The sequence below is a fragment of the Lynx rufus genome, unplaced genomic scaffold (genome assembly GCF_022079265.1).
Source record: "Lynx rufus isolate CCGP_SWC_20201006 ecotype Redwood Valley unplaced genomic scaffold, mLynRuf1.p SCAF_1, whole genome shotgun sequence".
Lineage (NCBI taxonomy): Eukaryota > Metazoa > Chordata > Mammalia > Carnivora > Felidae > Lynx > Lynx rufus.
The window spans coordinates 94,130,226-94,157,928 of NW_025814823.1; the positions used below are offsets into that span (position 1 = coordinate 94,130,226).

Consider the following 27,703-nt stretch of genomic DNA (forward strand, 5'->3'; position numbering starts at 1 on the left):
GTTAAGCCTGGGGCTGCAGCTCAGGTCATGATCTCACGGTCGGTGGGTTTGAACCCTGCATCGGGCTCTGTACTGTCATAACAGCTCAGAGCCTGGAGCCTGCTTCAGATTCTGTGTCTCCATCTCTCTCTGCCCCTCCCTGGTTCGTGCTCTCTCTCTCTCAAAAAATAAATAAAGATTAAAAAAAATTTTTTTTTAAATAAAAAGAAAGAAACTGCCTTGGGAGAAAGTATGCCTAGAAAGAGAATATGGCCAGTACTGAGTGCTGTAGCACTCTGAACACTCAGTGGTTGGGAAAAAGAAACCTAGAGACACAGAAGGAGTGGCCAGTGAGATGGGAGGAAATGCAGGAAAATATGGTGACCTGGAAGTCAATGGAAGGAAAAACGTGGAGAAGGGAGCAATCAACTATGCCGTATAAGGTGAAAACTGGCACAGACCCTAGATTTCCCGAGAAGGGGTGGGAAGACAGCCTGACTGATGAGAGGGGGTTGGAGGAAAACAGGAGTGGACCTAGAAACTTGGGAAGCAAGTCTTTCATTCAAAAAGCTGGTTTTTTGTTTTGTTCTTTAAAAAAAGGGAGCAGAGAAATGGGTAGGACCTAGAATGGGGATGTTCGGTCTAGGGGGTGTTAAGGACGAGATTTATCTGCAGATGTTTGTTAAATAAATAAATAACACCACGAGGAACAAATGACAAGACAGGAGGTGCCAATGATTCAACAGTCTAAACGCAGTTTATACTTCAAGTTCCATATAGCTGGACACATGAGTGACATTTACTGTGTTTCAAAAGGAGATAAGGTGGTTTTCTATACCTGCTCATCTACTTTCCGATTTAAATGAGATATATGGAGTTGGAGAGCTTTAGAATCAACACACTACTTCAAGCGTTAAAATGTATCAGATCTTTAAATATATATTTACATATATAAATAAATATATCTCTTTAAAAATATATGTAAAAAAAATATATATATATATATTTTAGTTTACTGCCTAAAAACTAGATCACAGTTGCCAGCCCAAATTGCTTTTATCCAAATTAGCTTTTAGCCAAATACGAAAACCAAAACCGAAAGCTTCAGCACTGGTTCCGTGTGTGTCCAGTTGAGGCTCACGGAGAACCTCTCGGCCACTTGGTTATATTCTGAGGTTTTTCCCAGAAACAGGTTTTCTGGTCAAAGGGAAACCTATAAGCAAGGCAGAAGGCTGCGCGGATTCTCCCCGCAAGGGGAGGCAAGCACCCACCGAAGGGACGGCGCCGCGCCGGCCAGCCCCAAGCTCGCCCCGCGCCCCGATGCCGCTCCCGCCAGGACGCCCGCTACTCGCCTGGATGGAGGGGGGGCGACCCGCGCGGGGCCCCGCGACTCCCTAGTCTTCCTCTCCCTCTAGGCGACCCCGCCGGCGGCGACTTCCCCACGCGCGGCAGGGAGGAGGGTGTGCGGCCAGGCGCGCAGGCCCCGCCCCTCGCGTGTCCACGCCCACCGGCCCCACTCGCCGCGGAGGGAGGGTGCCCGGCCAGGCGCGCAGGCTCCGCCCCTCGCGAGCCCACGCCCACCGTTCCCGCTTGCCTCCGGGAAGGGGAGGTGTCCGTGTCCGGCGCGCCAGCTTCTCTCCCCAGAGGCGCTGGGATGCTAGTCCCTGGAGGTCAGCCCCGCGGGAACAAGTCCCGGGAACCTTCCTGGGTCTCTGCGCAGAAGGAAGAGCCGGGCAGAGGACCGGCAGTGGCGCGGGGGGAATGTCACCGAGGCGAACGGGCACGTTCTCTGCGCTGCTTTGTAATGTCCCCGGACGCCCGGGCTTGGAGGCTTAGGTGCGGGTGACGCTGTTGTGTTTGCTCCGTACAGACCTGGGTGCTGGGATGAGGGGCGCAGCCGCTGCCTCCACGCCTCCCAGACAGGAGGAGCCCCTAAACTCAGAAGGAAGGAAACCCTGGGCTTACCCAAACCCTAGACCTTGCCGATATCCAGCCGTTCCCGCGGTCCCCCTGGCTTCTCCTTTGCCTTTAGGGCCCTTTCACTGACTAGTGCTGTTGTCAGCTATATCCGTGCGCGGCGCATCACCCCCTCCTCGAAGAAGCCACCCTCACAAAGTTTCCTCTCTACGGTCCCTTGGCCACAACGGAAACAGACTGAAACAACGCTGAATATGAAGAGAAAAGAAAAAAAGCAAAGAAGAAGAAGCATAAAAAGCCTTATACAGCCAAATGCCTAATCCCACTCTGTCCTCCTCAAGCTCCCAATCCTAGTCATAACCCTATCAACCCAGTTCAGAAATTCTCTCCACCTCCATTTCTTTTAATTCTCAGTCAATTCCTATTCCCTGCCCAAAGTTTCCTGCCTGTACTTCGTCTGACAACCCTTCCAATCCCTGCTTTTTAATGTTTTCATTGAAAAAACACCGATGACAAGTGAGATAAACATTGATTTCCCCCATTCACCATCTACGTGGTATGCATAAATCAGCCCAGAGTCACCAATGTCAAAGGCAAACTTACTTGAATTGTTCCCATTTTATATTTTAAATTGCTCCAAATTTTGCATTCTTCTTCACGAATATTCACGTGGTGTAGTAAGAAAACATTTTTAATTGGTCACGAGTTTAATAATTTGAAATTTCTCCAAATTATCTAAAGTTACATTTCAAGAAAGTGCACCATTTATGCTACAAATATTTAGTATCATGTATGTACAGGCACGAGGGATATACTGTCAAGAAGACACATGGTCCCTGTCCTCATGGAGATTTTGTAGTCTAGTCCAAAAGACAGACAATAGATATGTAAACAAGCAAGACAACTAGGAATATTCATTGTTGGGGCTCCTGGGTGGCTCAGTGAGTTAAGCCTCTGACTTCTGCTCAGGTCATGAGCTCACTCACTGTTCCTGGGTTCCAGCCCTGCGTTGGGCTCTGTGCTGACAGCTCAGAGCCTGGAGCCTGCTTCAGGTTCTGTGTCTTCCTTTCTCTCTGTCCCTCCCCCACTTGCTCTCTCTATCAAAGATAAACATTAAAAACAATTTTTTAAAGAATATTCATTGGTGATGAATGAATGAAATAAGCAAAGTGGGGAGGAGTGCTAATTAAGTCAGAGAAGAGATGGCTTTTCCAACATGTAAAATATTTTCCTGTGGCTTAACACCCCTGAAACGCTTGGCATTAAATACTGGTATGTTCAAGGTCTTGGGCCTCTGACCTTTTTAATTTGCTCTACAACTTTCCTGGATAACTAACATATGCCCAGACACACTCACATAACTCAGTAAGGATATAAATGATGAACATGATTAATGAACCTGACCTGATCGACATAGACATAGACATCAAGTACACATGGAACATTAACAAAATTAGACATGAACAAAATTAGACCATATTTTTGGCCATAGAGCACATTTCAACAAAGAAAAATAAAAAAAATCAAGAGTGAAATACAGACTATGTTCTCTAACCTAGGTATTAGTGTGAAAAACAAAATAAAAAGATAACTAGAAAAACCCCTATATTTGGAAATTAAAAAACATTTCAAAATAACCCATGGGTCAAAAAACAAACAGAAATCATAAAATATTTTGATCTGTTACTAAAAATACTATGTATCAAAACTTGTGGGACGTAACTAAAAACATAGAGGGGAATTTCTTGTCTTAAAAGTACATACTAGAGGGGTACCTGGGTGGCTCAGTCGGTTAAGCGTCCACCTTTGGCTCAGGTCATGATCTCATTGTTCACAAGTTCAAGCCCTGCGTTGGGCTCTGTCCTGACAGCTCAGAGCCTGAAACCTGCTTTGGATTCTGTGTTTCCCTCTCTCCCTGCCCCTCCCCCACTCAGGCTCTGTCTGTCTCTCTTTCAAAAAAAAAAAAAAGTATACATCACAAAACAAAGCCAGAAAAATAGAAAAAAGTGAGGATGAACAAAAGCAAACGATGGTTCTTCAAAAAGACTAATAAAATTAATAAACTGGTAAAACTACTCTGGAAAAAATAGGATAGAAGCCACAAATAATACTAGAAGTAAAAAGGAAACATTGCTACAGGTCATAAGAAATCTAAAAGATGAAAGGTATTATTGGTAACTTCCTTCCAACAAACTAGGTAAAATGAGCTGGAAAGAGACATTGGTCATGTGTCTCTTGTGTTCCTCCAATACTTGATGGGTATGCCAAAAATGCAAGACAGTGCCTACTCTTTCCCTGAGCCATTTCCCAGGCTGGCGTTTAACCTGTTTATCTCAAGTGAGTAACCTTGAGTTATGAGGTGATGCCTCCCTCCAGGAAAAAGAACAGGCTTGCTTACTGCTTGCCATAAAAGTGGTGGATTCCTTGGGGCGCCTGGGTGGCGCAGTCGGCTAAGCGTCCGACTTCAGCCAGGTCACGATCTCGCGGTCCGTGAGTTCGAGCCCGGCGTCAGGCTCTGGGCTGATGGCTCGGAGCCTGGAGCCTGTTTCCGATTCTGTGTCTCCCTCTCTCTCTCCCCCTCCCCCATTTATGCTCTGTCTCTCTCTGTCCCAAAAATAAATAAAAAACGTTGAAAAAAAATTAAAAAAAAAAAGTGGTGGATTCCTCAAGTTCAGTGTTCCTCAGACATGACATAAACCCACTGCATGTGTAGCATCGACCTAAGCCTCTTTGTGTCACCCCCCGTGGGACTTGTGAGCAAGAAGAACCCCTGCAAATATGCTGACAGTAGCGTTTGTTGCTGTGCCATTGGGTAACAAAGTCCTTTGTCTCTGTTCCAGGAGTTTTGTGTTTTCTGCCAGCATCCATGAAACAGTAACAGGTTAATTGATTAGATTGTAAGTGGGGTAAAATCAAATCCAAGACCTGACAAAATGTGTAGATGGCACTTAGGAAGGATTCTAGTGATGGTAAAGATATCAAATCCACACTCTATCCCTGCCGCAAAAAAGTAATCTGGAAAAAATTGTCAAAATAATCATTTGAGGGCTCTGGAAATTGACCGAAGGCAAACAAATTGCGAATCATTTATTCATTTTTTTCAAACCCTGCGAATTTCAGGCCAGAGTAGTGGGAGTCTGTGGCATTCTTGCCAGAAGCAGACTCCCCAAATGGGTTGGTGCAACGTTGCCACCAGGGTGAGGTCAACATTCAAAGCCAGGAGCTCCACTGCTAGAGGGAGCTAACTTGAGTTGGAGTGGATGACATAAAGGCCATACCTAACAGTGCTGGCAGGAAAAATTGCAAACCTGGGAGGAAATAAATGGGGAAAGCCCATAGCTCTGTGAGCCTGAAGTTTGTGCTCTCATATGAGGTAAGCAGCAGACCAGTGGACTAGCCAGAAAGTTAACAGGGAGACCTTCAGTGGCTCAAGATAAGCTCTTCACATATCTCTGCATGACTAGGAGGCTACATATATGTATACACAGGGGAGACACAGCCTGCCCTTGTAGATATTTTGCGCTTGAACCCTGGTTCTAGCACCATGTGACTATGGGCAAGTCAACTTAACTGTTCTGTGCTTTGGTTTCTTCATCTATATGATGGGACAAAAAAGTATTAAGAGGAGTAAGTAGATTCGGTAGCATAAATATAGAACGTAGAAGAGCAAGTGTATAGTATTACAAAAGAGTTTACATTATCATTTCTTGAAATGGGGTATAACACTTGGCCAGAATCCTTAGGCAGATTTCCAGGATTCACTCCAGATCTATGGAATAAAAATCTCAGGGTCAGGGGAAGGAACCTGAGAAAGAGGAATACTTTACAATAGATTAGTTGATTCTTATATATCACCAATGTTTGAGAACTACTACTTTCGGGTAAGAGGTTATAATTTTCTGTATAGTGTCTGTGTCAAGATGCCTTGAGGACTGAAACTATCATATTTATATCAGTACCTCCATTGCCTAGCACACAGTAGACATGTAGTCAAACATCTATTGAGTGGTAGAATTTTATTTAAAGCTAATCAACCTCCAACCCTCCAAGTCCTACAAGGTAGAACAAATAACAAATTTAAATTCGGACATAGAATTTAAATCTTTTTATTAATATGAGAAAGCTAAACTTACTGTAATATCATATAGAGCACCGATTCTTTAAAACCCTTTGAGTCACAGACTCTTTCGAGGATGTGAAGAAAACTACAAACCCTCCCGAAGACTGAAGATACATGTAAAATCTTCCAAATAATTTTAAGGGGTTTACCCCAAGTTAAAATCCTCTCATATGAAAACTGACTTGTCTATCTCCTAGATAGACAACAGTAAGTTCTTGTTTACCACTGAGTCTCTAGTTCTAAGAAAAAAAGCATAGAACATAGTTGGCACTGAATAAATACTGGTTGAATGAATAAATGAGTCACTCATGGATAAAAAGATATCATCTGGGGTCATCTGAAACTCCTTGAGTGACCCAGGGGTGAGGTGGAGAACCAAAGAACAGATGTTGCACATTTTATTGATGACCAAGATGTAACCTTGGATTTCTGGAGGTGGTGATGAGAAAAGAGGCCATTTTTTTTTTTAAAAAAGGGCTTTTTGTATGTTTTTGAGAGAGGGAGATGGGGGAGGGGCAGAGAGAAAGGGAGACAGAGGATCCGAAGAGGACTCTGCACTGACAGCAGAGAACCCGATGCGGGGCTTAAACTCACGAGCCATGAGATCATGACCTGAGCCGAAGTCAGACACTTAACTGACTGAGCCACCCAGGTGCCCCAGAAAAGAGGTCACTTGGATCAATGTTCTCACCGAAGATAAAACTGAGGAAACACAATAAGCATCCTCTCGAAGATGTAGAAGATGGAATCTACCAGGTCAAACTAAGGAAGGAGGATTAGAGTTCAGGAAATAGTGCCAGCGCTGCGTTTGCCCTTGTGCTGAATTGCCAATCTAGAGGAGTCAGTGGAGAGGCAGAGTTGTATTTTCATCAACAATTAGAGTTGGAGAGACAAAGGTTGCGTTTGGTATCCACCCAAAGACTGGAGCCCAAGGGCTGTAACCTGGAGTAGGGATACATGGTGCAGTGGATCATGTGGAGGAGAACAGAACATCTAAACCCTAAGTTCCAGACTGCTAGTCACCTCAGGCACTTGGCAGCAAGGAACAAAAACCTCTTAAGGAAGATGAAATCATCTCAGATCTTAAATTATTTCTGTATTCTTTTCCAGGTTTTTCAAGCAAACCATCAAAGATAATGCCAGACAACATGAACTACAAGCAACATGAACTACAGATGACAGAACAGAACTGGAGCAGGCTGTAGATAGTGGAATTAACAGACACAAAGGATAATCCACGGAAATAAAATCCTCATTTAAAAAATGCAGCAAGGAACCAGATAGCATACCAGTGCAGATTAAGGAAAAGAACCTTGCCAAAAAAACAGAATTAAAAAATATAAAAACAGAGGGGCAGCTGGGTGGCTCAGTCAGTTGAGCGTCTGACTTCAGCTCAGGTCATGATCTCACTGTTCGTGAGTTTGAGCCCCGCATCGGGCTCTCTGCTGATAGCTCCGAGCCTGCAGCCTGCTTTGGATTCTGTGTCTCCCTCTCTCTCTGCTCCTCCCCTGCTTGCTCTCTCTCTCTCTCAAAAATAAACATTAAAAAAATAAAAAATATATATATAAACAGAAATTATGAACTCAGTGAATGAGTCTCCTGGCAAACTAAAAATAGCTGAAAAGTGACTTCATGATTTACAGGCTATATAAGAAGAAACGATCTAGGATGACACAGAAAAAATAAACACAATACACACAGAAAAATGAAGATAGAGGAAACATACCAAGAAGGTCTAACATGTGTTTACTTAGAATCCCAGAAGTCAAGGACAGAGAATACTGGGCAGAGGAAATACCTAAAGAATATAATTGAGAGTTTTCCAGAACTGATGTATCAATCCACATATCTAAGATGCCAAACAAAACCCAAGTGGAAAAATAAAATGAAATCCTCACTTAGACACAGCATAATAAAACTGCGGAAAAGCAAATACAAAGAAAAAACCCTGAAAACAGCCGGAGGAAAAAGACTCCACTAGTTTCAATGGAGTAAGAAACTAACAGTTGATTTCTTCATGGCAATGGTAGGGAAGCCAGAAGACAATGGGAAGGTTATCTTCAAGATCATCACCCAAAGAGAATTCTATGTCCAGAAAAAATTGATTGCCTTTAAAAATGAAGGCCAAATAAATACATATCTAAAACAATTTTTTTTCAAGGGTAATCTATTTTTGAGACAGAGAGAGACAGAGGGAGACACAGAATCCGAAGCAGGCTCCAGGCTCTGAGCTATCAGCACAGAGCTCGACAGAAAGCTAAACTCACGAACACAAGATCATGACCTGAGCCAAAGTCAAACGCTTAAGCAACTGAGCCACCCAGGCGCCCCATAAAGACATTTCGGAAAAAAAAAAAAAGTGAATCTGCCTCCAGCTGAACTGCACTAAATTATCCCAGATGGTAGTTCAAAGACACAGCAAGGAACAGAGAGCAAAAATGATGGCAAATATAGGTAAATCTAAATGAATGGTGACTATACAAGACAATAAAGACTTGTCTTTAAAGAGATACAAAATACATGACAACATATAAGTTGAGAGGGAGGTAAATGGAGTCATGAGGCAATTGTTATCCAATGTCAAATAATTTAAATCACACAGAGAACATATTCTCTAATAACAGTTCAATTATAACTTAAATAGCTATGTTTGAACATGAAGAACTATAGCTCCAAATAATATCTGTGGGTCAAATTATAAGTAATAATGAGAGCAGAGTATTCTTTGAAATTATCGAGTAACTAAACTAGATATCTACGCTTGGAGAATGGAGCTTGTGGTTTGCAGAACTCCAGAACAGCCTCTACATTCCTTCCCCATCCCCAGATCCATACCCTTGTGAGGGCAGAACATATAACTTGCTTCTTACCAAAAGAATAGGGCACAGGTAAAAGGATTTTGGAGATGCAATTAATGTCCTTATACTGTTGGCTCAGAGTTAGTCAAAAGGGAGCTTATTCTGGGTAGTTTTGACCTAATCTGGTGAATCCCGTCTGGCCTTTTCTGAAAGAGACTCAAAGTAGCAGAGTCTCTCTTACTGGCCCTGACGAAGCATACAGTGGAGACATGGTCTGGAGAGGCAGCCTCTAGTGGCAGAGGGTTGCAAGGAACTGAATGTGGTCAACAATCTGATGAGTTTGGAAGAGGACTGCAAGCTCCAGCTGAGAACACAGTCCAGGGTAGTAACTGATGCAGCCTTGCGAACCCCTGAACAGAGGACCCATCTAAGCTGTGCGTAGACTCTTGGCCCATAGATACTGTGAGATAATAAAAGTATGCTGTTTTATTTTTATTTTTTTGAGAGTGCGTGCGTATCCGTGCTTGCGCGTGAGCAGGGGAGGGGCAGAGGGAGAGGGAGAGAGAGAATCCCAAGCAGGCTCCGTGCCCAGCATGGAGCCTGATGTGGGGCTTGATCCCATGACTTTTGAGTTCAAGACCTGAGCCAAAATCAAGAGTCAGAGGCTGAATCGACTAAGCCACGCAGGTGCCCCAAAGGTATGCTGTTTTAGACGGGAAAATTTGTGGTCACTTGACACAGAGCACAGAAAATGAACATACAGCTGAAGTAGCATTTAGAAGGAGATTTACAGTTTTAAATATATAGTTGACTAGAAAGGTGAACATTTGAGCTAAATATCCATTACAGTACTACAGAAAAGTGACAAACTCAACCTAGAAAAAAGGAAATCATAAAAAGCTGGAATCAATGAAACAATGACAACAACAAGAAACCAAAATATTGGTTCTTTGAAAAAAAATACAGATGACACCCCTCTGAAAAAAGGCTGGGCAAGTAAAAATGAAAGATGATAAAAGAAATAGTAGTATAAATTTGTATGCCACAAATAATAGTATCAGGAATGACAAGGGGGGGGACATCATTACCGATCTGGCCTATGTTAAAAAGAGGGCAGGAATAACACTGTGCTAATAAATTTGAAAATGTAGATGAAGTGGACAAATTCTCGGGAACATTCAATTTGCCAATATTCTACATGAAGAAATGCTCTTATTAATAGAAAGAAAATTTCAGTGCCTGGGTGACTCACTCGGTTAAGCGTCTGACTCCTGATCCCCATGACCTGGCTCAGGTCATGATCTCGTGGTTTGTGGGATGCAGCCCCGCATCGGGCTCTGGGCTGACAGCATGGAACCTGCTTGGGTTTCTCTCTTTCCCTCTCTCCCTCTGCTCCTCCCCTGTTCATGTGCTCTCACTCTCTCTCAAGACAAATAAATAAACTTTAAAAAAAAAAAAGCTATTTTAAAAAAACAGAAAGAAATTTGAATCGGTATCCCACAAAGATGCCAGGCCCCACACATACTTCACTTAAGATTTCTAATAAACATTTATGACAGGAGTAATGCACATCTTAGAGACACTCCTCCAGGAAACAGGGAAAGAAAGCCACTCTCCAACTCATTTTACAAGGCTATATCATTGAGATATTAAGCAAAAATCTTAAAATACGCCAAATCAAAAACAAACCAATGAAATCATGGCCAGGTTGGTTTTACTTCAGGAAAGGAAGATTGGTTTAACAATATGAAACCAATCCATGTAACAAATCATGTTAATGATTAAGGGTGGAAAAACAATAATTTTTTGCAATACAGAAAGAGCTTTTTAAAAAAAAATTTTTTTTTTCTTATTTATTTTTGAAACAGAGAGAGCACAAGCAGGGGAGGAGCAGAGACGGGGACAGAGGACCTGAAGCAGACTCTGCACTGACAGTGGTGAGCCCGATGTGGGGCTAGAACTCATGAACTGTGAAATCATGACCTGAGTCACCCAGGTGCCTCCAGAAAGAGCTTTTGATAAAATTCAGCAACATCTGTGATTACGAAAATCTCTTCACAAACTAAGAATAGATATTTCTCAATTTAATAAAAATACCATAAACTGCTTACAGAACACCTGGAGTGCATTCCCAAAACAAGCATGCCTATTATGACCACGTCTCTTCAACAGCGTACTGGGGGTCTGCCAATGTAATTAGACAAGAAAAAGAAAGAAAACCACAAAAGTTATGAGGAATGGAAAGAAAAGCAAATCTGTTCTGACTTGTAGGTGATGTATTTGCATATTTAGAAAGTTCAAATGAATCTATAGAGAAATTACTAGAATTGATAAGCGAATTGCAGCAAGGTTACCAAACAGAAAAATCTGTTTAAAATTTTTATTTCTGGGGCACCTGAGTGGCTCAGTCAGTTAAGCGTCCAACTCTTGGTTTCGGCTCAGGTCATGATCTCAAGGTTCGTTGGTTCGAGCCCCACATCGGGCTCCGCACTGACGGTGCGGAGCCTGCTTAGGATTCTCTCCTGCCCCTTCCCTGCTCACTCTCTCTTTCAAAATAAATATATATTGAAATTTTTTCAATTTCTGTGCACCAGCAACAAACAAAATTTAAAGACATCATTTACAATAGCATCTAAAATATAAAGAAAATGATTATTAATGTAACAAAATTTATGGAATGCTTTATGAAGAAAATCACAAAACTGTTATCAAAAGATCTAAGGAAGTCCTTATCAATGGAGAGATGTTCATTCAATGGACAATGCACTATTACAGAGAGGATTAATTAATTAAGTATAATTCCAACAAAAATCCCAAGACTTGTTTTGTTGAAACTTGGGCAAATTCCAAACTTCGTACAAAAATGCAAAGGATAGGGGTGCCTGTGTGGCTCGGTGGTTGAGGGTCTGACTTCGGCTCAGGTCATGATCTCATGGTCTGTGGGTTTGAGACCCACGTCGGGCTCTGTGCTGACAGTTTGGAGCCTGGGCCCTGCTTCAGATTCTGTCTCCCTCTCTCTCTGCCCCTCCCCTGCTCGTGCTCTTACTCTCTCTCAAAAATAAACATTAAAAAAAATTTTTTTAAATGCAAAGCATAGATGACAAAGATGACAGCCCAAATCTTGGAGAAAAAGGTTATAAAGATGCTTTACCTAACATCAAGAATTGTTTTCTTTTTATGAGAGAGAGAGAGAATACAAGTCGGGGAGAAGGGCAGAAGCTTAAGCAGGCTCCAGGCTCAGCATGGAGCCCAACGTGGGGCTTGATCCCATGACCTTGGGATCATGACCTGAGCCGCAATCGAGTCGGGACACTCAACCACCTGAGCCACCCAGGTGCTTCGGAAATTATTTTCATTACCGGAACATTGCTGATCTCTAGTGGGGAAATTCAGGGATGTGATCAGGAAAGGATACCCAAAAGCCTTCCAGGGTGCTGGCAAGGTGGCATTTAACCTGAGCATTGGTGATATGAATGTGTGTTACATTATTCCTCTTTATATACATCTAATAACTTTTTTTCAGGCTTTTTTTTTTAAGTTTGTTTGAGAGAGAGAGGGGAGAGAGAGGCAGAGAGAGAATTCCCAGCAGGCTCTGAACTGTCAGCACTGAGCCCGATGCAGGGCTCGACCCCATGATTTACAAGATCACGACCTGAGCCAAAATCAAGAGTCAGACACTTAACCTACTGTGCTACCCAGGCGCCCTTAATAACTTCTGCTATTATGTCCACTTTTATTTACCATTTTAAGTTTAAAATTTTGTTACAGACAATAGAATACCAGTTCTTAAAATATAGGGACACCTGGGTGGTTCAGTTGGTTGAGCGTCCAACTTTGGCTCAGGTCATAATCTTGCAGTTTGCTGTCAGTGCAAAGCCACCTTTGGATCCTCTGTCCCCCTCTGTGCCTCTCTCAAAAATAAACATTTAAACACACACACACACACACACACACACACACACACACACAACTGAAATACATCTAAGTGGACGGTGGGATGAGTGGACTTTATTCTTCTAATTATTATTTCTCAAATTCTTGTGCTGCCTTTTCTCTTTAATTAAAAAGATTGTGCCAGACCAGCGTTACTTCTAATAGATCTTGATTTCAGCGAGTAATAGGATCATTTCTAATAATATCTTATGGATAAAATGGAGAAATGTAGAATGAAAGACAGCACATTTGGTGGTTAGGGATAACATCCTTGTATTTTCTTCCTGGATTCGGAAACAACCATGACAGAGAAGTCAGACCAAACATCGCTTCTATTATTAACAAAGTAAAAGAATGTGTTTTTTTCAATATTCAGCAATGGGGACTGGCCAATAGTCCACCTATCTCTGAATTAGAGATTAATCCACTTAACCACTGGCCTACCTAGACAACCATGAGCTTCCCCTGTGGGGAGACAAAGTTAAAACTCCTCGGGGAGTAAATCTTTTGATCTACATATTCTTTTACTTCTAGCACCCTGAAAGGTCTTAAGCCTCTCTGAGTCCATTCCACTTCACTATTTACGTAACATTAGCTGCTCAGAGACCTATCCTGTCTCCCCAACTAAGTTACGTTCCTGGTGGTCAGAGTACTGTACTCATTTCTGAAACCAGAATTCTAGATCATTCATGCACATGATAAATACTTTCATGTTCGTGTTATGTATTTACTTAAGAGCCGTAAGAATACAGGCTGCGGTAAAAACTTCAGAAACTCCAGACAGATCAAGAGACTAGAACTGGACCAATGAGGAAAATACAGCATTTATTAAGGGCTTGTATAGGGTGGCTACTGATCCTAAGTGTTTCATGAACATCTCATTTTATTCTCTTTATAGCAGCTATTACCTTAGCGACAGGCGAAGACACAAATAAAGTTAACACAATCACTTGTGTGAGGGCACACAACTATAATTTGCACTTGGCGGTGACTCCAAAGGTAAAGCCCTGAACTGCTGCTGAGCTATAGGGAAACCAAGAGAGCTAAGCCTTCTGAGATCTCTCCTTGGTTGGTGTCTGTAAGGCAGTACTGACTGCACCATGGTCGCGGGAGAGGCCTCGGGAGCCAGAGCGCCGTGCTTCACACTCAGACTGTGCTAATGATACTGAGATACAGGGGGGTTTCTTAACCTCTCAATGCCTTCTTCATCTCCTGGTCTGTAAAATGGGAAGAATATCCCCAGTGCACAGGATTATCGCCAAGATGAAATGTGTCCATGCAAGTAAAATACTTAGCACGGCACCTGACTGCACATATCAACCTGTATTTACTGCTAGGTCTCTGCTACTTTTGTAGAATTTTGCCCCGGAACCCAAATGTCCCCTGTGAGTACATCATGAAGGGTAAGAATACAACTGAGGAAACTTGGCATTATACAACCTAAGGCTAATTTACTTAAAAACAAAGAGCTTTTTAGGGAACTGAGGACTTTACTCCCTTTCACCCAAAACTTCCAGTGAGAAAATGCAAAAAGGTTTAAAATGAGGTAGTTTAGAGGTGGTATTTTTCTTCATCATTCTTTCTTGGCCAGTCCCTGAGATGTCTAGATGAAACACCCAATAAAAACCACTCTCTCGCTACAAACTGTACTCCAAGCTGCAAGTTTTTAAGAAGCTGTAAAAAGACAAATCCTGACAGAAACAAGTGAAGTCAGTTTGTTGAAAGATTTTTTTTTATTCTACAAGAATTGATTGGTGCAATCCTGCAGGACCCACATGTGTTTAGAGAAATTTTTCTTTTCAAAAGTAAATGAAAACCCCCTTTGAATTATTTATATATTAACTTCTGAAAACAATAGTCATAGGGTCTGCTTTGTCCTATAGAACTATAAATGTTACACAAACTGAAGCAAAAATGGATGTACAGAGACTTAAATGAAACCTTCCAAAGAACAAAACCGCTCCTCGGTCCACTGTATTTTCAAAGTTGATTATCATCAAACCAGGATGAGAGCTGTGAACCACAAACCGTTTGTGTCTTTAATAGAAAAAAACATGTTTAGATTAATTAGCAAAGTAGTATCTTAAAATGGATCTTCACACAGTTGATATTTTAGTAATAAACCTGTATATCAAGGCCCTTTCCATTATTTATTTTACTTTAAAAATATATACAGCTAAGGATGTTAAATATATATTCTGAGCCATATGTCTAAACATAAATATTTGGGAAATTCAAACTCTTCCAACAAGTTACGAAAGGATTAAAGAAACAAGAGGAGCTACAAATTATACAGCAGGAGGAAGAAAAAAAAGTTCTTAAACATTTAGGTCTGGATAGATAGGTATTTTCTGATTTCAATATACATACCCAGTTGAGAATAGACAGCTGTCAAACTTGAACCAGTTACAGAGAGTGTCGACTAAGCCTGTACTATTTTCTACAACAGGAAACAACCGTGACTTCAAAAATTTCAAGACAGCTCGATAGTTTCATCAGAAGTTATTTGTAGTAATCGTCTAGTATCGTGTAGTTCTGGGAGGCGCAGACTGAATGACCGCATTACCTAAGCCAAACCAGGTGCACTGATGCTGCCTGACGGGGATTAATTATGGTGGAAGGTATCGGAACACAACAGAGCAGACAGGCAAGTGGAGAAGGACAGATAACGTACACCCGTGCGGATCAATCACGTTAACGCTAGTGTTTCAAATCTAAATATACAGGGACACTTATAAAAGCTGCAGGACAATCCCGATACAAAAACCCAGAGATAAACCTGCAAAATGGTCAACTTCAGTTCCTAGTCCGCTGCTGAATAGCTTAAAGAGTAGCTATTTGGTCTTCGAGCATTTGAGAATGAAAGGGGTGGAAACGTGTTCATCCCAAACTGCACTGTAGCATCTGAAATGAGCAAGCACAACACCTTTGAATTTGTTTTGCTCTTACATGCAGAACCGGTTCTACTTTTTGAAGACATTAAAGATAGCTTTGCATTGAGTTAACTTCCAGTCCACAGTGGTTAAGTGACTAGAACTGCCATCCCATTAGCATTCTACGGGACAGTCTTGTTCAGCACTCCTCACTCTGGGGTGGGGGTGGGAGGCATGGCAAAAAGCAGCTGCCTTTTTTTTTTTTTTTTAACAGCAGAAAAGCTTGAAACACCTACAGAGTTTTGCATGTGTCTTGTATTCTATTCTGGAACACCTGAACAAAATCTTATTTCAATCAGCTCGATCTATACAAGTTATAAAATACAAACACAGTCTAAACCCTATAGCGTACAGGATATGCGCTGTTTAATATTCATTAAATGCAGTACAATTGATGAAGATTATCAAGTAAGAAACACACGGCATTCTGAAGTTTTAGAGCATATTCAGGTCACTGACCAGAAATGTACAAATTACATGTGCAAGACAAAAAACAAACAAAAACCAAAACACACACAAAAAAGAAAGGATAAAATCCAAAGAAACCAACTTCTCAGTGCAGCACCCCCCTCAGGATATGGCACTTTTACAATGTGAGTATTACAGCGGTCAATTTAAGCCAGGAATGACTCAGACAGTGAAGCCACATTAGGGCAAGAACCAGCCCATCAAAATGTTAAAGTAAAACAGATGAACTTTTTTCTCTGTAAAAGCACTGAAAATGTAATATGGCGCAGACAACTCACTAAAACTTTTCTCATTTCATTTGCCTCCCGATGTAGGATCTTAAGTTATTCTGTAATTATTCTACTTGTTTTAACAGACTGATTTTTAAGGCCTGTATAAATGCTGTTACGTTGCTGAAACCTACTTTTTTCTCTGTGGTGAGAACGTCTTCGTGGAAAAAAGAACGTATTGGCTTAAAAATTACAGAATGGAGACAAAAAACAAAAGACTGACAGTTTCCAAGCTAGTAAGAAATAAATTATACCATGATCCATCGATTTAAAATTATATCAATATCAACTAACATTTCCAGGGTGCCTCCTCCATGCTCAAATTAAACAGTGCAGACTAGGGCCTGGTACAGTGAATCACATTTGGTTTTCTGGAAAAGAAAACTTTACTATAAACAATTAAAAGGCAATTTTCTTCCTCCACAACACACAGACATTAAATGGAAGGTTTTTAAAATATCCACTACCTATAAGAAAAGTACTTTTAAATGGCTAAAAGGAATCAAAATACCAAAGTTTAGTATGCGAAGATATAAACAACCAAGAAAAGATCATTGGTGCTGAATATTGAACATGAATAGCCCAAAATAAGTTCCGAAGTTTTGTCTACCTTTACAAATTAAAAAAGGTGTCCTTTCCACAGTTTGGGGATATGTGCTGTAAATCCCCCCCAACAAGTGTATGAGTAAGGTTTAAAAATGTTGCCAATAGTAAGTTCTTCGGTACCTAAAATTAACCAGAGGACAGCAATATTAATGGTGGCAATGGTGCAGCAATTCTCAAAACGTAGTTACGATCCAACACGAGTTGTGGTGGTTCTTTTATCTGAGAAAAAGCTTTTCAGAAGAAATACCTGCCCTATGCTAACCACCAGAAGAATGAGGGCTTCTCCTACTGACCAATAGGCCACTCTCGTATTTAGATCTTCTGCTCGGCTTCGGCCTTGGGCTTCTCTCAAGCGGAAATGAGTCTGATAGTCGATGACAGACTTTAGAGCTTCGTGAATTGAAACACAGGCAGATTCCATCTAAAGAGAGATAGGTGCAGTTAGTAGGTGGGACACTTTCTGCCCTATCCATCTAATATATTCATCTTCCAGTTAGATCTCAATTCCTCATCTGATTAACACACCACTGAACTGGCACTCACTCATTCACCCGCTCATTTACGCCACTGGTTCCGGCAATGCAACCGGCCCTTCCCTTCACCCCCACTAGGACAACTGGTGAGGCCGGAGATTCGGTGAGGCAGCGGCTTGCCCCAAATTGGAAAGTCACAGCGGTGGTACCTGCCATGTGCTAGACAGAATGCTAAGCTGACAGCAGCAGAAATACTTATCAGTGACAGTGCGTGGTTACAGAATTTCAAGTTCAGGCTCCCCCAGGAGGATGAATTAGGAGGAAGAGAATGGCAGGGCAGAAAATTTGATCAATAATGAGTACAAAGTCCAAATAGATACAAAAATAAACCAAGCACCAGACAAAGTTAACCATCTTAAAAGCAGTTGAGTCTGAAAGTGATAGGTCAGGGCGTCAGTGTCTTTCTTTAATTTATCAATTTGCTAAACATGTGTCCTCCCTCCTGCCAGTCAACCAACACATACGTTCTCAGTGGGAGGAAGTTTCAGTTTCACTGTGTAATCCATTTGCCAGCCTTCATCTGATGACACCTTACCTTTCTATACATTCATCACACTATCTGCTTTGAGAAAGGGTAAGTGTCTAAATTTTTTGTTTGTACAGCAGAGTTTAATATTTTCCTACTGCTGAAAACTTAATCCTAGTGATGAAATACCTGCGTTATTATTATACTTATTCTACATCACAAACCATGTATTAAGAATGTTACAAACAATCTGAGGGTTTTCTCGCCCTTATCGCTAAGGAAGGAACTGTTGATATATACTGTGCACAGCCGCACAAAGGAAAAATATCTTTATGATAATAGGACAGCGATGAGGGCCACGGAGTATGGGAAGCAGAGGGAGGAAGATGGCGAACATTACTACTTTCCTGTATTCTGGAAAGTTCTCCAATAAATGAAGTTTATCTTAGCAACCTTCCCATTTTCCTTCCTTTCTGCTCCTCTCTCTCCTTTAGACCCTAAAACTGTCAAGCTAACTCAGTCACTAGAATACCCCCATGTCACAAAGTTATTTGGGCTCCTCTCTACTACAGTGTTTACGACTTGTATAACTTCTTCCCTCCTTTCACTAATAAATCCACAGAATCTCTCAAAAGATTCTGGGATTTCTTTTTTCCGGTCTTACTTTTTGTGAAGGAATAGAGAACTAGAAAAGAATTCGAACATTTAATAAAGTTTTTGCCAAAGTAAGATGAAAGAAATCACTTATAAAAATATTCCATTAAAGGTGCTTCTACAAAGTACGAGAAATTACATGGTCCACGAAGTACGAGAAATTACGTGGTCCACAAATTGCATGTACCTGTTAGATGGACACTCAAACGTTTTTCCTGTTCCTGTTTTGTCGAGGGCCCTAAGAATCAAAGATTAGCAAAACGGTGCTAAAATGAATAATCACATGTTCTGATCTGTGGTAGGAGGCTCCGGAGGTGCTTCTAGACTCTCTCTCCTTCTCAGGCGTTCTCAAAGCGGGACGGAGGCTAATCCTGGGAAGTGTGCACAAAAGCGAGGATCTGATACAAATTCAGAATGTTTAAGGATTCCTGGAAGTCTGACACGGAGCAAGGATTAAGAAGCGCTGGATGAAAGAACATCACAGAAATAAAGGGACTAACTGCACGGATTCGTATAATTTTTGAGAGGTTTCCCTTTTTTCCCTACCTCTTCTAATAAGGAGAAGTGTTCAGATTTAAGTCCATGTTCAAAAAGTTCATATTCCAAAGGACGTGGTACAGTGAGCCCCCAGGTCAATCATTAACATGTGGCTAATCTTGCTTCACCAATATGTACGTATTCCTCACCTATTTTTCTCCCCACTCCAATTAATTTGAGGCAAATCCCTTAGCTGTTATCATTTTAACTATACTTTTATACTTTATATTCATTTCTGCAAGGCAACACTACACTAAAAGCTACAACCCTGGTAGCATTAGCACACGTAAAACAATTGAAAAATAGTTCCTTAGAGTTTTCAATATAAACTCGGTATTCAAATTTTCCTAAATATCTCAAAAGTTGTTTACAAATCAGAATCCAAACAGCTTCGACCCCAATCGTCTGGCTGATGTGTCCTTCAAGGGTTCTTGAATCTTTTGGTTCTCTTCCTGTCTTCCCTTCCCACTTGAAGAAACTGGGTTCTCTGTCCTGCAGCATTTCCAACTTCCTTCTAACTTCCAATGTTGTGCACTTCATTAACGCATATTATCAGAAGACACACAATGCCCAGTTACCTCTCCATCTGGAAATGGCCATTAGATTTGGTGCTATCAGTGTGATCTAGCCATGGTACAATTCCCCCACAGCTTTCCACCTAGTGGCTTTAGCAGTGACTGGTAACACTGTCTACTCCAGATCCATCATTTTACTAATAGGTGAAAAATGGTGATTTACTACAACTCGGTAACTTATTCTGCATTTACCAGCTGGTACATTTTTCTATTCTAAGATGTGAACAACTGCGTTGTGAGTGTCACCAACCGTAGGAGGTATGAGGGACTCATTAGCTTTTCAAAAGTAGAAAAATAAGATTAAGATAAAAAATGTGATACAAATAAAGGAGATTAACAGCTATTAACTGCTTTATTACCACTCACGTGTTATATTTATCTATCTGGCTTGTAGAGCAAGCTACCTTATACAAATTAGAATTCATGAAGCTTATGTTACAAACAAGGGCCCCAGAGAAAAACCTTTTTACAAAGCAAAGCGCCATTCACACGGCATGGTAAAATAAGAGAACATTTCTAAAAGTAAGAGTGTATGAATACATCCTGTTAATGCTCACAGTAGGATTATGAGTTAAGGCTCCTGTACGTTATTATTGAGGAGGGCACTTGTTGGCATGAGCACTGGGTGTTGTATGTAAGTGAGGAATCACGGGAATCTACCCCAAAAACCAAGAGCACTCTTTGCACACTGTATGTTAGCCAATTTCACAATAAATTATACTAAAAAATAAAGATAAAATAAATATACATTAAAAATAAATAAACATTTCAAAAAAATTAAAAAATAATAAGTAACAAATAAAAATGGCTTCTGTCACCACATGACTTGGGCCAACAACCTAACTAGAACCTGGGAACAATGAAATACCACTTTAAGGGCTTAACAAGTAGAATTAACAAATAATTCCTTCGGATACCTAATTGAGTACCTTTTAGATAAGATCTAAACTCACATTCTGTTTAAGCTGGAACGAAAATGGCCCTTCTCACCACCTGAGCCGCATCTGTTCACAGACTTTAAATCTCTTTCCTTCTCTTTCTCTCGTTAAGCTCTTCTTCAACATAAAGTCCAACCTGCCTTCCTTAACTATTTTTGTTAGATGGCTTACCACTGATCTTTAATATTTTGCCCTAAGTTCTAGCAAACATTCTAAGAGCAGCCTAAATGAACACTAAACACTGGGAGAACACTACCAGGTGCCATATTGATTACAGATTAACGAAGGCATCATTTTGTTTCCAGTTATACCAACCTGCCGGGTTATGGAAGCCATATTCCTCATGAACCACAAAAAATGCTTCCGAATGCTGGAGCACTGTCCAGTCTTCCTAAATTTCCTTTCCCACTGAAGGGATCCTCCTCCTTACACTTCAAAGTTCATAAAATCCTCTCACAGTGGTCTCCACCAAAAATGTCTGAAGTTCCCTGAAATGTCTAATCTACTATAAGAATTAAGATGGATCTGAAAGACTGTGTGAAAGTCTCAAACTCTGTGTTCATCAGTGGGTGAATGCGTGTGAAATTATGCTTTCCCTCTGTCTCAACACACCATTCTGTTGCTTTTCATTTACCTGGGTAAGAGCACTGACTCGGTTCTCACTAGGAAACAAAGGCGGGTCTTCTCCAACTTGAAAATCAAAATACACGGTTTTGTGTGTGAACGTGGAAAATTCATTGCTGAAACAAAACTTGTATGTCCCGTTTTTGGAGGCGGTGAAGGTAAAACTATCATACTGTTTCTTCATCTCTTTGTATAACACGTTACCATCAGGATCTTCTAATCGACAGTCTACATCATAGTGTCCACCAGTAATCACCTATGAAGACAGAGAAAAAGGGAAGAAAGATATCACTGCAACTCACAAGTCTGACAAAGCAACCAGACTTCCTGTTAAAAGGATAAGACTCCTGGCAGTGGACTTTTACTATCAAGGGCAATTTCACATTTTTTAATTCCCAGCAGTGGATGGAATTTGGGAGGCAGATTTCAGTTCAACCAAAGCTTTACAAACACTGAACAAATTTCCCCATGATGGGAGAGAGAAACTACCTAACCAGCCAAATAACCATTCTAATTAACGCAGGTCTCTTAAATCACTTGAATCTCCCAACAAACCTACAAGAGAGGGTTTCTGCCCTCCATTTGACAAACTGAGAAACGGAGAGTTAAGATAAGCAACCTACCCAAGATTGCTCATCTAGTAAAAGGCAGAGACAGAATCTGAACCCCAAAGTCACACTCTTGACCCTTAAGCTCACTGCCATGTAGTATTTTCCTTCCCTAAATTTTCTCCCCTTATTTCCTATGTGCACCATCCAAGCACACGCACGGATAGTGTAGTGCAGGAGGAAAGTAGACCAGTCCTTAGCGTAACACCCCAAGCATATATCTATTATAGAACTTAAATTCACTTTAATGCCAAATTTAGGTTTGTTTCTTAAGTGCTTCTCTACATCAGTTATATGGAATTTGATACACCTTTTGTTTTGAACAGCATTATGGACTGAACAGACCCATGGGCTACTGATTCTAACAGTATAGCCTCATTTTGCAAATTTGTTTCCCAGAGAAATATCAATGATTAAACTATCCTGTTTATACACTTGTGATTAAAGCAAAAACAAAACAAAAGCAAACAAATCTTTTGCTTATCTGGAAGCCTGTATTAAAGGGCAAGCATATTTGAAAGGAAAGCCAGGGGGGTAAATGAAAAGTTCTGAAGAGGACTTTGGAGTTATTTTCAAGGGCTTGTGCTTCATCAGTTACAATTTAAAGGCCCATTTGGATCGTACAAATGAAGGGGAGGGAGATTCTTCCTGAGGTAAGTAGACAAGCATAATGAGAGAGGAAAAGGAGAAAAGGATTAAAGAGGAGAAAGGCCTCCTTAGAGGACAAAGAATTAAGTAGGAAGAAAGAGGGAGGGGAGATGTAAGAAACAAAGGGTGCAGGCTGAAAGAATGGGAAAGAAGTGAGGAAGAAGAGATGTGGGTTTGAGGGTTCCCAACCCCCATGAGAGCAGGTGGCACAAGCCTGTACTCTCAAGTGTGAACTCTCACGGTGAGCACAATGTTGCCATTCCAGATCTGCAGAACAGAGATCAAACCTCGCACTTCAAAGAAGGATCAGCTGCTAGTGTGACCTTTTGTCACTTAGGAAATATGATGAATAACTGAACTATGTTACAAGATCACTTTGACAAATAAATGAAATATAACTATGTACTGAGGCAACTGCTAAGGAAACTGTTAATATGTAAATATTAACATACAGGTACGATGTTTCGACTTAAAAAGTGTCTTATCAACTGGGCATTTACTGCCTCTCCAATGTCAACAACTTTTCCTCCAGGTGAAAGTCATGACTTCATTTTTATGTACCTGATTATTCGTACTTGGCTGTTGTGCTGTGAATGGTCAAATACAACAAAACTGAACAGGACCAGAACAGATCACCATGCCACTCTTCCTCCAGCAAACTTCCAAACAAATCATCTTATTTCAGATAAAAAATACCCCTTTAGAATCTGTCCGGTCACATAATGTAGAAACTGGGAATCATCCCAAACGAAGTCTCCCTACTTGTCCAGTTAGTCACACAAATTTCTTCACGTTGCTGCCTCCCTCAAATTCATCCGGCCTCTTCCACTCCTAATCCAGAGTCTAGACAGGACTGAAGCCACAACTTCCTAAAAGGTCTTCCCGTAACCCAATCTCTCTTCCCTCGAAACCCAGGGGTTCTCAGTCTCAGTTGGTTTAGGGATGGATAATTGTTTGCGGCAGGGGGTTGCGTTGCCCGGGGCACCGTGGCATGTTTACAACCATCTCTGGTTTCCGTTCACCAGACGCCAGTAGAGTCGCCCCTCCCACGTCTCCTGGCCTCCCCATCACCCGTTCGCTTAAAACCTTGTGATAAATTCAGAAAAATCCCAACCTGTTAACAGTGCCATACCACTCCTCTGTGTCTCCTCAAGGTGGCCTCAACAACCCTTTCTCTGTGTTCCAAAAATAGCAGACTGCCAGAAGTTCTCTGAACAGATCTTTGTTTTACATCTGCTCAAACAGTGGTGAGTTAAACAGGTCCTGTTTGCTCAACAATCACAGGACCCAAAACGACGATACTTACAGATCTACAGCTTATTACAGGGAAAGAACATAATATAAAACATCACAGTCAAAGTGTCCACCAGAAGGGGGTGGGGAGGTGAGGCATGGGCTCCTTTGTCCTCCCTCTGTGAGGACTGTAGCCAAACAAAGACTCTCGACTAGGAATGACACAAGTGTGCAAGGAACACCTTGCAACCAGTGAGTCCCAAAAAGAGGCCTGTCACTGGTCACACAGGCACATCCCTGCTATATTACCAGTCTCAACAGCACAGCCTTTTGGGGGGCTGGGGGATATCTCACCAAGACCAGGTACAAATCATCAATCTCACTATTACCAACAAACAATGCTGACAAACTGGGACAAATCACCCCTGAAGCCCTTGGACCCACAGTTACAAAGCAACACTATTACTCACTGTACTTCAGTGTGGGCTCAAGCTAATTTCAGGAACTGAGTCTCACAAACACAATCTACCTGCCTAGGATGTCCTTTCCCCTATGCCATCTTGTAGAGTAGCTCCTCTTTCTCCTAGACACAATTCAAACATCAGCCCCTCGGTGACATTTCCCTGGATGAGCCCTCTCCTTCTGCCCAGCATTGTACCTAGTGTGTACCTTCACTGTTGCATTTAACACTGTATGACTGCATGTATCCATGTAAGCTCCCTGAGGTCAAGGTCAGTCTCACTGACCTTTGGGAGGTAGTGTATAGGAGTTAAAAACTTAACCTGGAACTGCATACTCATTCTGCCACGTGCTACGTTTTGCAACCTTGGGCTCAAAGCTTTCAAAGCCTTAGCTTCCTAAGTAAGGAAGAAGTAAGAACTCTACCCATTTCCTATGGAGGTGTCCTGAGAATTAAGTAACACGCCTGAAATGCTTGGCGTGCTGTCTGCTACCTAACAGACGTAACAGCCCATAACAGTAGTGGTGGTATTCTCGGCACCAAGCACGGTGTCTGACGCTGATACCTGAAATACACAGACATTTTTATATTACGATTCCTGCTATCTTCTTTTCAGTCCCCTCGTTCTAACCCATGAAGTTAAACAAACCAAAGGGTGATCCTTAGCCTCCCTTCCCTTACTCGCGGTAGCCAAAACATCATCAAGTCCTGTTGATTTCACCTACTGGCTTCTCTCCAATCCTTTCAATTGTCTCCTCCTCTACAGCTACCACCCTTGAAGCCTGGACCACTATAATAGTCTCCTACAGCCATCTCTCCAACACCCTAATACTTTCTCTACCTGCACAAGTGAACATACAGTTACCAAAACCGCGTGAATCATATCACTGCACTGCTCACAACGCTCTGATGGCTTTCCCATACTCTGAGGAAAAACTAAAATCCTTAACTAGGCCAGCAAGGCACATGGTCTCACCCCTGACCTCCTTTCCTCTGGCAATATACTTATTCCCAAGTATATTGGATCTCATGATAGACCTCAAATTCCCAGCCACTCTTAACACTTTTGCAAAGGCTATTCTATTCCCTCACCACTCCCCTTACCAAAGTATGTACAACTAATCCTTTACAGTTCAGCCTAAAATCACTTCCTAAAGGAAGCTCTCATAGATCCCAAAGATTAGACCGTTTATTCTCTATTTTCTGCCTTTTTAAAAAAATTATTTCTTTATTTTGAGAGCGGAAGCAGGAGAGAAGCAGAAAGTGAGACACAGAATCCACAGCAGGCCCTGCACTGTCAGCGAGGAGCCTGATAAGGGGGCTTGAACTACGAACCGTAAAATCACCACGGGAGTCAGACAGACACTCAACCGACTGAGACACCCAGATTTTCTGCTCTTAAGGTAGTTTTGATGAATGAGCAGGTACTAATTAAGAAAAGGGTTGGATGCAGAAGGAATCGAGAATGATGGCGGCGAAACAATCTATTTGTACCACTTCCTATCACCAGCACCTAGCACTCAATAGCTGCTCAAATAAGCTAAACGAGTCTACCAACAAAACAGAAATAAAGACTGTTGGGGTGCCTGGGTAGCTCAGTTGATTAAGGTCCGACCCTTGATTTCTGCTCAGGTCATGATTTCATGGCTGGTGGGACTGAGCCCCACGACGGGCTCTGTGCTGACCACATGGAGCCTGCTTGGGAGTCTCTCTCTCTGCCCCTCCCCCCACACATCTGCTTTCTCCCCCTCTCTCTGTCAAAATAAATAAAGTAAAAAAAAAAAAAAAGGAAATAAAGATTGTTGTAGCAAACTTAAGAAAGTACATTCTGTTAAATTAAGTTTCTTTCCTATGAAAATCCCCAAGATGAAAAGGGTCCTCTCATTTATCACAGCTATTCGTTCAATGCCTTTGGCAGATGGTCTTCTAGCCTCGAAAGGAGCTCTCCTCTGACAGGGACAGCATTAACCAAAAGTCCTAACATCAATGGAAAAACTGAAAACCAACGGAATTAGATATTGGCAGGACTTCAAAACTGATTCAAGTGGAGGTGTCAATCAGAGAGCAGGGGACCGGTCACTGAACACTATACAACAGGAAGAAGTTCTTTTTAAAAGAAGTGCTTTAAGGGGGAAAGTTCAATAGGCCTTAAAACGAAGAACATTTTGGAGCATAGAAGGAAAAGTCACAGGAACCATTTCTGGAACTCCTGTATCTTCATATTTCGTCTAAAATGGCTCTCGCCCAAGATGTGTAACAGGAAAGGCAAATGCCCTGCATCAGCTACCTAGAGGTGATTCTTGACCCAGCCCAAGAGTGGAGAAACCCAGACAGGAACGAGTCACCAAGCAGGATGCAGCCCCGACCCTGGAACCGTGAGCTGGGGCCCCTGGACTTTCAGAGCTCGTCGTACCTGGAACTCGAGGGTGCACTTGGTGCCCTGCGTGATGTCCTCGTAGAAACACTGCTTGGCATTGTCCGGCAGCTCGAAGGTGATCTCGGAGGCGCCGCCGGGCCCCGGCACCAGCAGCAGCAGCGCGAGCAGCCTGCAGCTCCAACGGCCCGCGGCGGCCGCCCAGCGCTGCGCGGACCCCGGCCCCGGCATCCCGAGGCGACGGAGGCAGCCTCAACCGAGCTGCGGGGAGACTCGGGGTCACGTCTGCGCGGACTCACCACGAGCGGCAGGCCTCGGTCCGGGCCGCCCGCGAAGACGCACGGGAGTCGCTCCGGGCCACGGAGAGATTCGCGATGAGCGACGAGCCGCTAGGAGCGAGGGAAGGGCGCGAGAGACCGGGGCCTGGGGCCGGGAACGACCTACAGAGCAGAGATAAAGCCGGCACAGCACTGGCGGAAAAGGCCTGAGATGGCCGGAAGTGGGGCTAGCGCCTGGCAAAAGGGGGCGGGGCTTGAGGCACCTGCTCCAGCAACCCGGATGTGCTCGGCCCGGGCAGTGGGTAGAGGCCTTGGAGTGTGTACGTGGAAGCTCGCGAGACGTCTGCGTGGTCTCCGTCGGCGCCAGAGGCGAGGGGCGGGGCCAGCGTAATGAGCGTGGCAGGGTGGGCCCAGAAAAAAGGGTGTGTCCAGCCGGTGTCTAGATAGGGCTTGTGGCCGGCTGGTACAGCTCAGCGAGCATAAACTACAGTTTTTCTTGTTCCTGTGAGAACTGATCGCTGGGGGGGAGGGGGGTCTCCGAAGGAGTTATGAGGAGCTCAATTTTACCCTACGGGGCTAATAACTGGTAATAGAGCACTTTGCAACTTGCTGAGAGTTTTCTCATAAATAATAACAAGTATTTGGGGGAAGCAGTTTAGCCAGGAGCTTGAATACTGGGACCACTCCCTACAGGACTTTTAATCCCTGTTCTGCTACTTACTGGCTGTGTGACCTTGGGCCAGTTGCTTAAC

At 42.4% G+C, this 27,703-nt stretch overlaps 1 protein-coding gene across 1 annotated transcript; it reads right to left on the reverse strand.

Annotated features, from left to right (window-relative positions):
* Positions 1-14,461: 14,461 nt before the first annotated feature.
* Positions 14,462-27,258, reverse strand: TMED7 (transmembrane p24 trafficking protein 7). The gene is made up of 3 exons (XM_047083565.1): positions 26,713-27,258; positions 21,361-21,606; positions 14,462-17,444 (listed from the first exon to the last, which is right to left on the reverse strand). The coding sequence occupies exons 1-3, from the start codon at positions 26,902-26,904 to the stop codon at positions 17,208-17,210; spliced, it is 675 nt and encodes a 224-aa protein (XP_046939521.1). The 5' UTR covers positions 26,905-27,258; the 3' UTR covers positions 14,462-17,207.
* Between the last annotated feature and the right edge of the window lie 445 nt (positions 27,259-27,703).